The sequence below is a fragment of the Protomyctophum bolini genome, assembly GCF_963924005.1.
Source record: "Protomyctophum bolini genome assembly, chromosome: 8".
NCBI lineage: Eukaryota > Metazoa > Chordata > Actinopteri > Myctophiformes > Myctophidae > Protomyctophum > Protomyctophum bolini.
In genome coordinates this window covers 23416914-23435281 of record NC_137869.1, presented here as the reverse complement: position 1 = coordinate 23435281, position 18368 = coordinate 23416914, and the positions used below count along the sequence as shown (strand labels likewise).

The window sequence follows — 18368 nt, the reverse complement described above, 5'->3', positions numbered from 1 at the left end:
ACAGCAGATTTAACAGTGTACCCACCACCCATTCAACAGCAGATTTAACAGTGTACCCACCACCCATTCAACAGCAGATTTAACAGTGTACCCACCACCCATTCAACAGCAGATTTAACAGTGTACCCACCACCCATTCAACAGCAGATTTAACAGTGTACCCACCACCCATTCAACAGCAGATTTAACTGTGTAGTTGTACCCACCACCCATTCAACAGCAGATTTAACAGTGTACCCAGCGTCCATTCAACAGCAGATTTAACAGTGTACCCACCACCCATTCAACAGCAGATTTAACAGTGTACCCACCACCCATTCAACAGCAGATTTAACAGTGTACCCACCACCCATTCAACAGCAGATTTAACTGTGTAGTTGTACCCACCACCCATTCAACAGCAGATTTAACAGTGTACCCACCACCCATTCAACAGCAGATTTAACAGTGTACCCACCACCCATTCAACAGCAGATTTAACAGTGTACCCACCACCCATTCAACAGCAGATTTAACAGTGTACCCACCACCCATTCAACAGCAGATTTAACAGTGTACCCAGCGTCCATTCAACAGCAGATTTAACTGTGTACCCACCACCCATTCAACAGCAGATTTAACAGTGTACCCACCACCCATTCAACAGCAGATTTAACAGTGTACCCACCACCCATTCAACAGCAGATTTAACTGTGTACCCACCACCCATTCAACAGCAGATTTAAAAGTGTACCCAGCGTCCATTCAACAGCAGATTTAACAGTGTACTCACCACCCATTCAACAGCAGATTTAACAGTGTACCCAGCGTCCATTCAACAGCAGATTTAACTGTGTACCCACCACCCATTCAACAGCAGATTTAACAGTGTACCCACCGTCCATTCAATAGCAGATTTTCGGTAACAGACGCTTACCTACATTGGTGTGGTGGAGAGCTATCTTAAGACAGGGTAATTATCCACTAAACATAATAAAATACTGGGAATTATTATCCATAAAACATAATAAAAGACTGGGAAATTATCCACAAAACATTACCATAATTTTAAATTTCAGAAAGTTTGCCATGCCGTTATAAAAATGCAACATATGTTTATAATGGTGACCAAATTGAAAATGTCAATTCACTTACTGTTTGACCTGAGGAAGTGTTATTGTGAATTCTATAATCCAGTATACAAGAATTTGTGCATTTTCCTCAATACATTCATCAAAAACTATTATATTGTGTTCAAGGACTTTTATTTGGAAGTATTCACTTGTTTTCTTTAATTCTACATTTTGTACACAAAACCATAGGTCAATAACAATAGATCAAATCACTTTGAAATTAATTAGTAATTTTGAAATTACTAATCTAACAGTGTGTGTCCTCGACTCCCAGCCAACAAAGCCTTGCACAGAAATATAGCACAAACACAACATTATATTATCTTAAATATAAAGCAATCTCAACAAACATGTATGTCACTGTCTGCATTCCAATAACGGGGCCTTAATTGTAACAAACAGTGGTTATCTTGACATATCAGTTGCATATGCGCTGGCCCAGATACAGATGATGGTGATGAAGCTGACTGATATGAAGATGATGTAGAAGATGAAGAGCAGGCGGTCAATGATGAAACCCACCTGGAGCCACTCCTCAGAGCTCTGGTTCCCCGTCAGCTGCTGCTCCACCTGGAGGCGGATGGCCTGGAGGTCTTTACCCAGACTCCTCAGCTGCTCCAGGGCCTTATCCTCTACCTCTGGCCCCTCAGCCTCTGGAGCTTGCTCATCAGCCTGGTCCACCACTGTCACTAGAGAGCAGGCTTTTGAAAGGGAAACAGCCATTAATGCAACATAGCTGGGCATGGGAGATACATTGATCACTGGCTTTGAGTTGAACTTGGGTGTATAAAAATGTAGCAAAGTTCTGAACGAACATAATCTGGCCCTCATGGCTCACACATTTCTCTCAATTCAGCGGATGCTCAGGAGGAGGATTTACATGGCAAGTAACTCACCATACTATTCCCATACCTGAGTTAGTTTTTCCTTTGGGTTTTGGAGGAAGGAATACGAGAGAGCCCAGCATATGTAGGACCAACACCTGGACCCAGCGGGGGACCGGAGTGAGGTTCCAACTGGAGTCACACAGGAGATTGGTGATGAGGATGGTCTCTAGTAGGCTGGCCACCATCAGAGCCATGCAGAGAGACAAAAACACATCTGGAAGAGACAAACAAAAGGGAGAGAAGGAGAGACAAAGATGTGAAAATACTGTAGCATTGTTTTCATGCAGGTCGCGGCTAGTCACCTGGACAGCTCGTATACTGACTTAAGAGAGGTATGGTGTTTCCAGTGACCGGCAGCAGGTCGTTCATGATGAGCAGGAAGACGGTGTAGCCCAGGATGAGGGTCATCTTGAAGGCGGAACGGTCGACGCTCTGAGGAGGAAGCAGGAAGCTGAAGAGGTCCACTGTGATGAGGAAGCAGCTGGGGATGATGAGGTTTACCACATAGAGTGTAGCCCTGCGCCTCACCCGGATCTGAATGGAGAGATGTTACAGAAGGCAGTCAGATTCTTCATCTATAAGTAACTAATGACTTAATACCTGGCAGTTGTGCCAGTTGTGTTATTAACACGTTGATCCACACTTCTACAGGGACAAGATCGAACAAACCATTGCCCTGGGTTTGTTCTTTTAATTATACAGAGTATCTTTATTCTAACTAACAGAATAGGGGCCTACTACAAATCATAATAATATTAATGATATTCAATATTATCAGTATATTTATTCCATAGTATGTTAAACGTACATGGAATGCAAGCTCATCGATGCCGCCATCGGGAACATGCAGGGTGTATTTATGGTATGAGATGTCGATCAGCTCCCACTCTCCCATGGTAGTCATCGCATGCTGGGAATTCTTCAGGATCTGTTTCACTGGCTTACCAAGGTGCATTTTCACTTCCTTCGCTGAAAGGAGAGCAGAGGGGGGGGGAGGGGAGGGGAAGAGAGAGCAACGTTATACTTCTTTGTACAATGAACTGCTGAAATAGCCTATCTGCTACAGGATAGTGCCAGCCAGATCACAATGCGACGTGCCAGATTGAAAGTGGTTAACGGGATATTTGTCTTTTAAAAAAAGGGTCATTTCCATCATCTACTGCAGACTTTTGTGAACACCCAAGATAGTTTTTTAATTTGCTCGATTCAGTAGTTAGATATTTGATATTCATTTTCTCCGACCCACCCCTTCCGATACAAAGCTATTGTAACTTCAAACTCAATGTTAACGATGTTAGATTCATCGAAAATACCCGCCATTGGTTCTGGTGACTGATATTGTCAATACTTGACGAGGCTATGTTCTTCTGATAACTTTTTTCATGCATATTACTATTATGGTTTTATTATTGTATGTATTTTAGTTATTTAATTTCCCCCCCCCCAAAAAAATGAAATGAAAAATGTGACATTGGATGTCGAGGGGCCCTTGAGCAAAGCGGTGCACCTCACCAAGGTGGACGTAGGAGTTGAAGGTGAAGGTGCAGTTCTGGATGTCAAAGGGGAAGGTGTAGATGTTGAGGTTGCAGGAGCTGACCACCTTGACGGGCAAGGCGTCGTGTATCAGGCCCGTACTGTGGACGATAACGTAGGGCACGAACGGGGCACTGTTCTTATCCATACTGCAAGACAGGAACAAAGCAGAGCAGCAGGTTAATCACTGTTGTCTTTTCTGAAGTCATTCCTCCTGCATTTTATACCCACCCAACATCACTTTTCTATTTCCAAGGTATTTTCTCTTCCTTAGATAGATTTGAGATTTACTTTCTTTTTGTAATTATTTCATACTAGTCATTACCCGTACTGAACATATGAACAGCAAATGATGTTCAGTGTGGGTAATGCAATGTAATAGATCACATTAATGAGCATTTGCGCCTGTCGTAGACATGCGCAGAGCAAGTTCAGTCAGGGAACCTCAGTCAGCACGCCGGCCGTTAATTGGGCCACCGCAGCATCATCCACATGATTCACTCAGCCAATCACAGCTCACCCCATCTCTCATACCAGCTACTTGAACCAGAGGTTTGCATTCTTCCTCTGCCTTCTTGCTTGCCCACTGCTGCTGTATCAGCGTGCTGCTGTCATACAACCTGCGCTCAATTCTGCTTGCTTGCTGCTGCTTTATTGTATACTGTGCGCTGCTGTATACAAAGTGCTCACCCACCTCCACCCCAGCTACCACCTGTCGTTTTGGATCTACTGTTTTAGGTACGGGGGGATTCGGAGTCCCTATGGTCGGGACTGATGCGCTTGACCTGAGTACCTAAAAAGCAGATCCAATACATCGCCAAACCATAATAAATATATTGCATTGATTATCTTATATTCAATAAATATATATATTACATCCTCCTTGAGTTGTCTGACTGAACTGATAGGGGGGGAATTGTTTACAGGGTTTTATTTGTTGCCATTTAACTGTGTCCGGGATAAACAATCCAAATCACGAACTCTCTCAACCCACTGTCTGTCGGATATACTCACTGAACCACAATGGTGTAACAGAACTCACAATTCGTTGATCACTACATCTGGTACCCAGAACTTTGTTCTGGGTAGATTGATCATCTTGGTGCCACACTGGACCGGGTCCCAGCTGATGAACTCATTGTCCCAATACTAGAACAACACACCAGTGTTATTGTGCTCAGTGGTGGGACTCACATTTCTTATTTAGTAAATATATACTACAATGTAGACAAAAAATACTCTCTAAAAGTCGGAATTCAAAATGTACTTGATTAAAAAAGTACAAACATTTGGCATCAGTAATGCACTTAAAGTAGTACAAGTACCAAAAGTAGAAAGTGCTAACCCCTTTAACAGGTTTTCAAATATATGTTATATATATATATATATATATATATATATATGTTATGTATAACCATCTTTTATAAAATAGCAGATCTACAAGCTTGTAGATTGGCTCATTTCAAACGAGCAAAATGTAAATAGTGCGTAATGTAAAAAGTGGGTAAAAAGAAAAAAAAAAAAAAAAAAATGTAATCTAAATCTAAATCTACAATGTAACTATAGTAACAAAAAATGTCAAAAAATTCCAGTGAAGTAAAAGTGCAATATAAATTTGCTTCTGATAATGTAGTGGAGTAGGCCTAGAAGTAAAAGTACTGAACATTGGAAATACTGAAGTAAAAATCTAAATACAATAATCCAAATTACAAGAAATTACTGAATAAAGGGCTTTTTTCTTTTACTACTTTCCGCCACTGTGCTGTACAGAAAGAAGGCCTACAGTAGTTTATATGGATGCTGTGTTGATAAGTCATGGACAATGCAGAATAGTTTTTTTATTTTGTTAAATTTTCTTGACCTTTGCAGTTTTTGATATATGCCAGTTTGAATTTAAAGTGCATCGAGTGGGAACACAAAATCAAAATAGTTTGCCTTCTTTACGATAAGATACTCACAAAATGGAGCCAGATGTATGTAGTCAGAATCTGAGCTTTTTCGTCCTGTAAAACAATATATTTAAAGACATATATGCTGTATTTCTTTATAGAAGGACCCAATATTTTACAGTGTAAAACCTTCGGAGGGCCTACACACAGTATGTATCATATATATCAAAGACAAACTAGACTGAACTATATTGACAGATAAGCAAATCTAAAAAGACTACATAACATGTCAACATTTAACTTGGAGAAATACTGTGATCTTGTCTGACCGAGTGAATGGTGGTCAAGGGATGGGACGATAATAGTTCGTTTATCGTGATAAAAAAACGCAATTGCATTCACATACCACTCCGAGGATGCCATACAGGGTGAAGTACGTAGTGACATTGGTGGGCGTGTTGGAGTTCAGGACGGGTCGTATGGCGCTCAGGTTGAAGACGGGTTCCAGGGCCTCCAGGAGAGCAGGGGGATCCGGACTCGTACAGTTCAATACAATGTTGGCACCACATGGAACTGTGGAACGACTCTGGTCAGGATCATGCTGTGGTTATTTGTTCTCTTATAGACTTTAAGTGAACTCATTAACCACTTAAAGCAGGGTTTTAACAAGCAACCTTAGGCATGGGGGCCAACATTGACAACATATCCTATATTACTTGAATCCTGTATTATTTGAAAGCAATACTGCACCTTGTGTACAGGTTGCTTTAGCTATAAATCCATATCGCCAATCCAAATCCAAACACTGCTAGATTATATAGATGCACATTAGCCTACACCTTTGCACTTTGTGTATGTATGTTTTTAATGCTTTGTTTCCTAATGTAAGGCACTTTTTGCTTGTTTTATGTTTGTCTGAAAAATAAAAAAAAATTAATGTAAAACTCCCTTAAAGGAGTACGCTAGTTCACCCAAAAAGCCTTGAATTCATTCTTTTTTTTGTCTCATTCCTGAGCCTATCATTTGATGACCGGGTGGCTGCTTGGCAGGATATATACTCTTCAAATGATTGGCTTACAAAACCCATGAAATCTCCTTGAATTGAAGGCTTCATGGGCTGTGGAATTGATAGTGGATGCTATGCTATGAGTGGGAGCTCCTACACCACAACACATCCTCTGCTTTCTAGACTCCTTACCTTTCATGAGACTGATGGCAACGATACACACAGTCACAAAGGGCTGGACTGAAGGCAGGAGCTGCTAAAATTGACATTAGCAAGGTTAAGTAATAGAATTAACACTACAGAACTATATTTAAGTGTTTATCACACAGGTTACCACAGCTCAATTCAGTTATTCGTAAAAATGAACAGACACTAAACCCGAGTCTAGTGGTTCTCAAAGTGGGGTCCAGTCCAGGAACTCTCAGGGTTCTTGAGGAGGACCCTTACAAGTCTGTAACTCTGACTAAAGGAACCAAATGAACGGGTCCATTTGGTTCCATGTGTACATTGTCAGAGAAATGTAAAAGTATGAGAAACTCTGCTATACAGTATGCACCATGAAAACATAATTTACCTTCATTTTAGAATTCTTGTCAGCCATCACACTGTGATTTCCAGTTGTGTGTGTTCAACACTGTCAGAGTGTAATGGTTTCTTCAGTTTCCAAATGCCCAGAGAGAACAGATTAATTTATATCCAATGCCCAGCTATTTTGCATATGACTTTTGGATGATCGCCACAGCTGCTGCTATTACGTAATCACCAGGAAAATTACTGGAGGACCATTCAGTGTTTTGAACTATTCCGTTTCTTCATATGAAGCAATTCTTAAGTGATAAAATAATTGCAGGATTTAAAAAATGTATAATCGTTCAACAAACTGCGCAGAAGAAGGCAATCCATGCATGTCCGGCAGGCAAACTCTCGCTAAACTAAAATAAGCATGGCAGTGCGGCACAGATATACATATAGCCTGCACGTTGCATAAGCCAAGCGTGACCGGAGTAAATCAGGTGGCTTTTTAAATTTGCGTTCTGTTTTACTTGTACGTGTTTGGACAACACTGTTCACTTGTGGTGGATGGCTGTGGTCTGCAGTCTGTGTGTCTGCAGGTGGTGAGAACTATAACCACAGTGGTGTGGGACTCTCACACCTCCACCCCTTCATAAAATAACACGGGTGAAATCACATTAAAAAACACTGCGTGAAAAAAGGAGTTAAGGGGCAATTATGGGCACTAGATTTACCCGTAAACCTCAAGTTTAGCAGGCATATACAGTCATATGCAGGTGTGATGGTACAATTTATTTGGTACTTTCTTAGCTTACGCATGTTTCATGATAAATATTTTTATGTGATGTATTCCCCATGCTTTTTGTTCTTGCTTAATGTAAGTCGCTCTGGATTAAGAGCGTCTGCTAAATGCCTAAATTGTAAATTGTAAATTGTAATTTGGGAGTTTACCGGAGTTTGTTGGAAAGTTTAACGGGAGTTTCCTGTAGGCCTAATATACACATCCGTATGCCATACTTTTTGTGCAGTCAGTGAAAAAGAAGAAACCTTTCCACTTTGAGAAGTTTAAACACATATTTGTTCCTCGTTCATTGATTGTTTGTTTTAGAACAATGCAACTTTTTCCATTCTGGTCTCAGGCAGAGAGGCTTCTGACCAAAATCCAAGATGGGAACAAATAACACCCATTTGAAACCTCACTAGGCTGTAGGCCTATATTGTTTTGTAGGACTTGAAAGTGTTACTTGGTATGGTTAATTGGTTATAGTTAGAGTTCTATTGCCTGCATACTGTACCAGCATTTACTGTCCACAATCCAACTAGTTGAGACGTGCTTCTCCGGTGAGAGCTGTCCTGATTTTTAAAAGCTCATCACTTCTCTAAATGCACAGTGCACTCACTGACTACAATATAAACTATAGTAGGCCTATATACATTATTGTATTTATTTTCTTTTCGCTGTGCATTTTCTTACTTACACATTTTCGTCTCACTGTTCTATTCTTTAAAATAGCAATCAACCTCACAATCCATAGCGGCATGTTGGCATATCATGTTCTAGTAACTTTCAGCGAATGCAAATTGTTTTCTCCTGTACGTGGTCCCAATTGTCCGGGCTAATTTCCATTTCATGCAACATATCGGCGCTTTCGGGGCAGAAACCTCTTATCTCCATTCTACCTTTGTGTTTTTTCGCAATTGAATGCCCTACTTGACCACACTACAGTGTCACACAAAAGCATCAAATGTCAAATGTGGCATCAAGGCCCCGTTTTGAGGTTGTAGATCTGCTACTTTTGAATTAGCCTAGTATTGGACATAATGAGGTTTCCACCCGACAGAGATGATATCATGAAGTGTTGCCACTGAGTTCTCACCGCTCAAATCAAAAGACAGGCTTTGTGTCGTGGACCCCCAAATTGATATTGATATATTTGGCCGCGGACCCCCATCTGAACATGTTTTGTGCCAGGGACCCCCCGAAAAAGATGATTTGTGTTATTCAACACTTTTCACAAATGTTCAACAATAACTTGTATTATGTACTATTTTTAATAGCCAACAAATCAATCATAAATGATTGTGATGCTGTATGAACACATTTTGTTGGGGAGTCGGGACCCCCAAGAACCGCTGGGGGTCCACAGACCTCACTTTGAGAACCAATGGTTTATACCAATGGCCTATAACATTCAGGTTATAGGCCAAGGTAACACTCGGGTGACCCAGCCGGGGTGATCCAAGTCCCGACTTACGTCCCAGTAGCTACCCTCGATCAGACCACTAGGGAAAGACAGGGCCGCACAATCCGTTGGTACCACTCCGGAACTACTATGCCCTGACTGAGAGGTACTATTCTGGTATGTGGAGGGACTAGGCTCTGTGGGTTGCCTCCTGTCCGGGCCCCTTCTACGTCTCACCAGGTCCACTCCTGCTCTCACCAGGAGTACCGCGAGGACCTGTGCTTTGCACCAGACTCAATACAATTTAATATAGGCATGGTTTTGCCTACCAATTCATGTTAACGTTCCCATTTTGGAGGTCTGGCTCATGGACTAAAAACTGGTTCTGAACTGAACCGGTTCCCAACCAGTGGAAAAGGGGTCTCAGGGTGGCCACTGCGCTGTAGATTATGTTGATCTAACCATGAGGACGTTGTATTTTATGTGGTTGCAGAGTATACTGTAGGCCTAAATGCTTGATTTTAGGTTGTACTGCAGGATCTGTCCAAATTTGAGTTGGTTGGTGATAGTATGTTTTCAAAATACCCTAGGTTAAATGTAGGCCTAGTTTTTTAATTTGACCCATAACTGTGATGCCTCCCTACAATATAGTTGTAGATAATTCCCACTTCCCACCCATGTTCAACAATGTATTTACAGTACACAAATCCTTTTTGTGATACATTTGCAAGGGTATAGTACCACACATACATTATTTTATTTTGTGCTGCATTGGAAACTGAATTTTGGGATTAACCCATGCGTCTTTTTATTACTAGCTGGCCTTTGTAATCAATCTCACACCAACATTTGTTTTCAATCTTATATTGCATTTGTGTTCTTCTGTGAGCTCTTGTGACTGCTCAAAGACTGTACTGTAATTATACGTACTCAATCAAGACATCTGAGAACATTGTTAATTTGAGTACTCCTGGCTATCACTCACAGGAATAAGGAGCCAAATAATGCAGGGAATTGAACACATGAGGTTGTAGGCGAAAAGTCTTTACTGAACAGAACTGTACAGCTCTGAGAGAACCAGGCAAACAAAATGTATTCCTCAAAATGAGAGAACGAACGAGAGCACACAGGAACAACACTCCAACATTTACTAACACACGACTGAACACAATTATCCAAAATGTCCAATTTTAAATACCAGAGCACTATAACTCAAGCATCTTCAGCTGTGTTTCCCAGGTGGAATCAATCTGTCAACTAGAAAAAGTGCCCCTTAGGGTCTCCACCAGAGCAGGTCAGGTTGTGGCGCTATAGTAGGCCAATGTGAAAAGGGTGGGATAATTTCCTCAAGATTTCACGTTGCGTTCATGATTTGAGGCTTTTTTGTTCAAAACGGGCCAAACCTGGAAACTAGGATGGAATAAACATGCCTTTCTTTGTTACACCAGAGATATAGGCTACGATTCAACGTGCTCACACTTGGGACTTGGGCGTCTTGTTGTTTACTCACTTGTATGTCGATGGTGGTTGATGATGACTGCAACAGGTTGATATTATGGCAGGAGTTTGTGTTGTGTGAGTGTAAGGGCCGATTCATACTCCTATTTTACCGCTGTTTCGGCGCTGTAGTGCCGAAATGATTTTGGCTCGTCAGAAATTCTCAGTAGCACCGAAGAGACGACTTTAGGACGGTAACCGCCCCCCCAGAACCTCAAATGACGTCACATTGTAGGCTCTAGAGCCGAACCGACTTTTATTCGGCTCTAAAATAAGAGTATGAATCGGTTTAAAAATAAAATAAAAACGGGGCAAATAAAACAAGAACAGGCTCCAGACATAAACTAAACAAAAGGTCTCAAAACAGACGAGCGCAGGGTTCAATAAAACAAATAATAAAGTATTTTTCTTTCTTTCTTTAGACTGCGCTGTTTGTGCGAGCTGTTGAAATCTGTATCTCTACTTCTGGCGTCTATCCACCCACAGCTGTGGGCCTGTGGCTTAATTAAAGGGAACCATGGTGCCATTTTCCAGGGCAACCAGTGGGGGCGCCATTTAGTCACAAATATGTGAAATCAAATTAGATGGCTCCTACAAACATATTTGATAGAAATTCATAATTTGTTTAGTCCAGATTTAGTTGATATGTTTATGAACATCACGTCAAAACCGCAAGCATAGCTACTTAGCGAACAGCTGTTCTAAGTGACGAGGGAGCACTTGAGACCACGTCTCAGTCACCACTCACCATTCTATGTGCGCGGGCGGTGCTTAGAAGTTAGCGGAACTTAGTGTTTGTATGGAAATCAAGCACTTCCCTTCCCTAGTTCAGCTACAGAGATGCTGGATCACTGTAATGCACCTGGGATTGATATAAACTGATTTAACTTGGTGTATATTATCGGGAGATTTAGTATGTGGTCAAATCAGAAAACAGCCAATCAGAATCAAGTATTGGGACTAACTGTTTTAGAAAGAGAGTTATTGCACGATTTAAATGTTTTTAAATCGTGGTGCAATAACAATAGTCTGCGCTTGCCTATAGGCAACCACACTAAAGTAAATAGCCAAGTAATAGTCCCTGCTTCATCTCTCTCTCAGCTACAGTAAGCGGTCTCTAGACAGATCTTTTTTGAAGACCCCTGGGTCTACAATCATGGGGTCTTGTAACAAACAGTGGTTATCTTGTCATATCAGCTACGTATGTGCTGGCCCAGACACCAATGATGGTGATGAAGCTGACTGACATGAAGATGATGTAGAAGATGAAGAGCAGGCGGTCAATGATGAAACCCACCTGGAGCCACTCCTCAGAGCTCTGGTTCCCTGTCAGCTGCTCCACCTGGAGGCGGATGGCCTGGAGGTCTTTACCCAGACTCCTCAGCTGCTCCAGGGCCTTATCCTCTACCTCTGGCCCCTCAGCCTCTGGAGCTTCAGCTTGGTCATCAAACTTGCCCTCCACCGCCACCAGAGGGCAGGCATTCACTTCTAGGAAACACATGAAATGTAAAATAGCCTGGCATTATGGGAGGTGAACTGGGTGTATAAAAAAAGCTAAGTTCTGAACTGACATTATCCTATACAATGACATGTCCTGTAATTGCATTGTGTTGTTGTTTTTTTCTTTCTTTTATTGCATTGAGGATGTAACATAATCAGATGTATATACAGTAGAAATGTGGACATTATTCCCATACCTGAGTTAGTTTTTTCTTTGGGCTTTGGAGGAAGGCCTACGAGAGAGCCCAGCATATGTAGGACCAACACCTGGACCCAGCGGGGGACCGGAGTGAGGTTCCAACTGGAGTCACACAGGAGATTGGTGATGAGGATGGTCTCTAGTAGGCTGGCCACCATCAGAGCCAGGCAGAGACAGAAGAACACATCTGGGAAGAGACAGAGAAAACGGAGAGAAGGAGAGCAGACGGAGTGATGCACCTTACTGCATCTGGAAGTCAACTCAACATAATGTAGCATTGTTCTCATGCAGCTAGCACATTGAAGGCTTTTATACTTCCGAACACACTCACAGAAAAAGAACACAACAACTGTGTGATAAGAGATTCAGGGGTCTTCAACAGGGGGTCCAGGACCACTAGTTACTATAGTGGAGACCACCAAATGTTTGTGTGGTGATGGGAACTTTTTTTTTACATTAACCACTTGCATCCTAGAATTCCTTTTCTGAGGGGAACGTTAGCCGGGAAGAGATGATCCACAAGCTCACGACTCCCGCTGCGAGGGGATGTGAGCTTGTAGATGAGTGTCATTTTGTGTCATTGATTCCCACAAATACAGAACAAAGTCCCTTATCACGTCAGACTCATTTAGTGTCCAAGTGTGGGACGATTCTGTATTTCAAGGGACGGTTGGACGTGCACACACACACACGCGCGCGCACATCGATGTCGATGATGACGTTGCTCCAAATATAGTTTATGAGATGATTATTGTTGTGTCTGTCGTCTGTGCATAGCCAGGTGGCTGTTCAGACCGATGCGTGATTCGCAGACTTGTCACAGGAGGGGCAGAGGAAGGCAGCAGTGGTGGTCGGTGGACCTTTGGCACGTTGGTGCCTCTGTGCAAGCCGCTGTACTCTCCTCTCTGTGAGCTTCTCCTGAAGACGAGTGATTCCCTGGTGACAGGTAGAGCTCCATGTGTGGCGATCAACAGCCAGGGACTCTAGTGCTGGTGGTTTGATGTCACACTTCTTCAAGAGGGTTTTGATGTGGTCCTTGTACCTCTTTTTTGGACCCCCAGCAGCCCTTTGACCGGTTTGAAGCTGGCCATACAGGATCTGTCGGTGTAGGCGGTGGGCTGGCATACGAATCACATGCCCGACCCATCTGAGGTGTTTTTGGCCAAGGAGTTCTGTAATGCTGGGTGTGTTGGTCCGGTCGTAGATTTCGATGTACGGCACCCTGTCGGCCCAGGTCATACCCAGGATCCTTTGGAGGCAGAAGATGTGGAAAGCCACACACAAACACACACACGCACGCACCACACACACACACACACACACACACACACACACACACACACACACACACACACACACACACACACACGCACGCACAGCTTGTATTACTAACTTATGAGAGGTATGCCGTTTCCAGTGACTGGCAGCAATTCGTTCATCATGAGCAGGAAGTAGGTGTAGCCCAGGATGAGGGTCATCTTGAAGGAGGAACGGTCAGAGCTCTGAGGAGGAAGCAGGAAGCTGAAGAGGTCCACTGTGATGAGGAAGCAGCTGGGAATGATGAGGTTCACCACGTAGAGACCAGCCCTGCGCCTCAGCCTGATCTACAGGGGACAACAACAAACCATTCCTGGGTTCACTGCTTCCGGGTTTAGGGAATTATTAGTATTACTAGAGTTGTTTCCGATACCAGTGTCGGAAAAGCTGCTGGCGATACTGCCAACACTGTTGCTGGTATCAATGACCCCTATACTGTAAATCTGAGTGTAGAAATGGAACGGATTCCATTTGGAACCCCTCTCTGTCCTAGATACACTGGTATCGGATCGGTACTCAGTATCGACCGATACGCAAGTTATGACTATGGAAGCAGTATCGGAAAGACAAAAATCTATCGGTACATCTGTAATTATTACTACAAATCATGATATCGGCTATCAGTATATTTCTTAGATTATGTTTAAATTTTAAAGCGCTCAGGTGGCACAGTGGCTGCCCAGTGCCCACCACTGCGGAGGTTGTGGGTTCAAATCCACCACCGGCTTTGTCGAGCGTCTATCTATACAAACACAAGTGGGCCTGAGATACGACTGCTCCCCGAGCGGTCGTAAAAACGTTAAACTTTAAGCAGAAGGTATGGTCTCTGACTAGTGAATGACTACTTTGGGGAAAACAATAAAGATTACAGATTTAAAAACGTACATGGAATGCAAGCTCATCGAGGTCTCCAATATAAGTAGGCAGGATATATTTAGTGTATGTGATGTCCATCAGGTCCCACTCTCCCATGGTTGTCATCACCTCCTTGGAACGCTCCAGAATTTCCTCCACTCTATCCCCAAGTTCCATTCTCACCTCACTCTCTGAGAGCAGAAGAGGGACCAAATGAGAGATTAGGAAGGAAATAAGAAGAAAGGGGTAAATTAAAATGTGTTCCTGTCGGGCAGAATCCGCTATCTCCGTATTCGCTTTTGATGCTGAAATGAAATCCTGAATAATCATTGTTTTGGACATAGCTGTATACATTAATAATGAATATATGTCAATTATTCATTATTATCCAGTATTCTAAATACATGTGAGGGAACAAGCAACAGCTATTTGTATCTCATTCGTATTGTAATAATTTGGGTACTGAGGAGGAGCCCTTCTTGAGCAAGCGTTGCGCCTCACCAATGTACATGAAGGAGTTGAAGGTGAGAGTGCAGTTCTGGACATCAAATGGGAAGGTGTAGATGTCAAGGTTGCATGAGCTGACTACCCTCATGGGCAGCAGGTCTTTCATATGGCCGTCATGATAGGCGGTCACGTAGGGTACAGACGGGGCATTATTCTCATCCATGCTGCAAGACAGGAACAAAGCAGAACAGCAGGTTCATCACTGGTGAGAGTAGACTTGTGTCATACAGCATTTTATAGTCATTCCTCATGTTTGAACCATAACATTAGCCAGACTGATCACGTGCGTAATCTAAGGAGCTCTCCGTGGTTTTGACCAGATGGATATACTAAGCTCTTCATTTCTGACTTCTGTGGAGATATGCATTATGTTACAACTTCAACATGCCTCGGCTCTCGTTCAAAATATGAAGCAACAGCATCAGCAACTTATATTGTAATCTTAGCAAGGTAAGCAAGCAAAAATATGTCTCCCGGTTTTTGTCCGGAACAGAAGGGGGGGCTTACAGAGTAAAAGCGGCCATATCTTCCCGGAACCCCGAGCTTCTATTTTGAAAGAAATCCCGGCGCTGATTATGTGTAAGAGTATGAAACAGTATTGCAAATAATGCTTCATTAACTGAAGCATTCAAAACAAAACAAAAATACAGCTTTTCGGATACTGGTGTCGGTATCGGAACAACTCTATATACTGTACTTAGAAGATCATGTAGTACTCACAATTCGTTGATCACTACATCTGGTACCCAAAACTTGTTTCTGGGAAGGACAATGCTGTCGGTGCCACACTGGACCGGGTCCCAGCTGAAGAACTCATTCTCCCAATGCTAGAACAACATACAACAACAAGCAGGCCTACAGTGGGTTCAATGGATTAAAGTCATAGACAATGCAGAATATTTGTACCGTCATTACATGAGTTTTGGACTGTTGATCTGTCAGAATAATGTAGAACACAGTGAAATATCGTAAATTAAGTAACGTCAAATAGTGGTCAGCCACAACTTACAGCAAGTAATTGTTTGTATTGTTTAAGATCATTTACTCACAAAAAGGAGCAAGAGGTATGTAGTCACAAGCTGAGCTTTTTCATCCTGTTTTTATTTTTTATAAAAAAGAAAATAGGAATATATTTCTTACAAGGAACAATTATTTTATGGACATTAATCAGTGTGTCACTTTCAGATGTACCTGTAGCTTATGTATCACAATTTAATGAAAGACAGAACAAGCATCGACAATTGACAGCTAGGTGAAATAAACTAGAAAGTCCAGACTGCATAACAACACTAAATTAAATGCTATAAAGAAACCCTCTCTGGGGCCCGTTTTCCACTGAAAGAACTTTGGTTTTAGTCGGTTCTGGGTTTTTTTTTGTTTATGATGGTTATATCTGAACCAATTTATTTGGTTCAAAATTAGGTAAAAGGGGCCTATATGTGTCTGGAGTGAATGGTCCACACTGACTGTAATAATTACGTTGTGGAGAATATAATGTTCACTGAACCTACAAGAGGACGTACCACACCGAGGATACCGTACAAGGTGAAGATTGTTGTGACATTGGTGAGCGTGGACATGTTCAGGACGGGCCGTATGGCCCTCAGGTTGAAGACTGGTTCCAGAGCCTCCAGGAGAGCAGGGGGATCCGGACTCGTACAGTTCAATACAATGTTGGCATCGCATGGAACTGTGGAACGACTCTGGTCAGGATCATGCTGATCTGGTTATTTGTTCTCTTACAGACTTTAAGTGAACTCATTAAGCACCCGATTAAACCCTGTATACCTTGTTGTACAATGAACAGTGAATATAGCCAATATACAAGCTCACAACATGGTGAATTGGGACACATTGTGAGCATACTTTAATATGTTAAATTATTATCAGGGGTATATAGGAAGCCTTGGCATGGGTGCCAACATTGGCACATAGAAGGGTGATCACTGGCACACTGGCAAGTGTGAGAGAGTAAATAAAAATGCCAATTAAATCAAGTCCTCTCACATCTCTACGCAATTTACATCCTGCACTCTTTGACTGGGATGGGAGTCTGGGATATTTGATTTGATTTATTTATTTGATCCCCATAACAACAAAAAATAAGCCTAATATTAAAAGACAACTCCTTACCTTTCATGACACTGATGGTAATGATGCACAACATCACAAAGGGCTGGACTGATGGCTGGAGCAGCTAAAATTGACAATATCAATGTTAAGTAATACAATTAAAATTAACAGTTAAATGTGACAGAACTAGAAGTGTTTATCACAATCAGAGCTTAATCCATTTTTGTCTTACAACTAACCTACTGTCACAAGACTACAGTATGCACCATGAAATCATCATTTACCTTCAGTTTAGAATTCTTGTCAGCCATCAAACTGATTTCCAGTTCTGTTTTCAACGCTGTCAGACTAGTGTAATGGTTTCTTCAGTTTCCAAATGGCTGCAGATCACAGATTCATTTATAACCAATGCAAAGGTATTTTACATAAACAATCAATCTGGATTGATGTGTGGGGACTGTGGATGCGGAAATGAGCTTCTAGCTAAATCACAGCACGTATACATGATTGAATTCAGGTTCATGAATGCTCATTAATCTACATTGTCCTGTCCAAATAAATGAAATAAAGTAAAATAATAGTACAAGTTGCCGAGAAAATTAATGGATCATAGATTCAATTTCTTCATATATGGATTATTCAGAGAGACATTATTGCAGTGTTGATTCTAAAACTATGATAGGATACAATCTGATATTTACAAACTCTTGCTAATCCCAAATTAACCTTGTGCCATCAACCTTAATCCCAAATAAAATACATGTAATGGCACAGGCAGCATAAACTAAGCCAAGCATGACTTGGATATGAAACCATCAGCAAATCAGGTGGCTTTTTTTTTTTTTTTACATTTCTGTTCTGTTTACCTGTACGTGCTTGGACAAGACTGCTCAGTTGTGGTGGATGGCTTTGGCAAGTGTGTGTGTGTGTGTGTGTGTGTGTGTTTGTGCGTGCGCGTGCGGTGCGTGCGAGACTCTCACACCTCCACCGACTCATGAAATAGCAGCAGTGAAATCTGCTGTGATGGGAGAAGTACTCAAGTGTTTTACTTAAGCATCGATTACTTACAAGTACGGAAAAAGGAAAAACTACTAAAGTGACGTGAAAATGTACTTAAAGTACCAAAATTCTTATGCAGAAGGTCCAGTTTCACAAGTTTTAAAACGTATACAAATATACAAAAAGCGTATCTATACAAGTTCACAACGCATCGCTTGCATCCTGAGCTTGTAGATCAGCTATTTTCAAATTGCCAAAGTATTATATAGTATAAGAAAGTAATTATAGTGTAGTAAAA

The 18368-nt window shown here is 41.9% G+C and overlaps 1 protein-coding gene across 1 annotated transcript; it reads right to left on the bottom strand.

Annotated features, from left to right (window-relative positions):
- Positions 1–1517: 1517 nt before the first annotated feature.
- Positions 1518–17382, bottom strand: LOC308320162 (uncharacterized protein; the record flags this gene model as incomplete). Its single annotated transcript, XM_080770480.1, has 16 exons — positions 1518–1813; positions 2025–2213; positions 2323–2533; positions 2808–2968; positions 3512–3681; positions 4575–4681; positions 5491–5535; positions 5828–6007; positions 11822–12108; positions 12318–12506; positions 13713–13923; positions 14522–14682; positions 14993–15162; positions 15719–15825; positions 16522–16626; positions 17356–17382. 16 exons carry the CDS (start codon positions 17380–17382, stop codon positions 1518–1520), a joined length of 2616 nt encoding a protein of 871 aa, XP_080626606.1.
- Between the last annotated feature and the right edge of the window lie 986 nt (positions 17383–18368).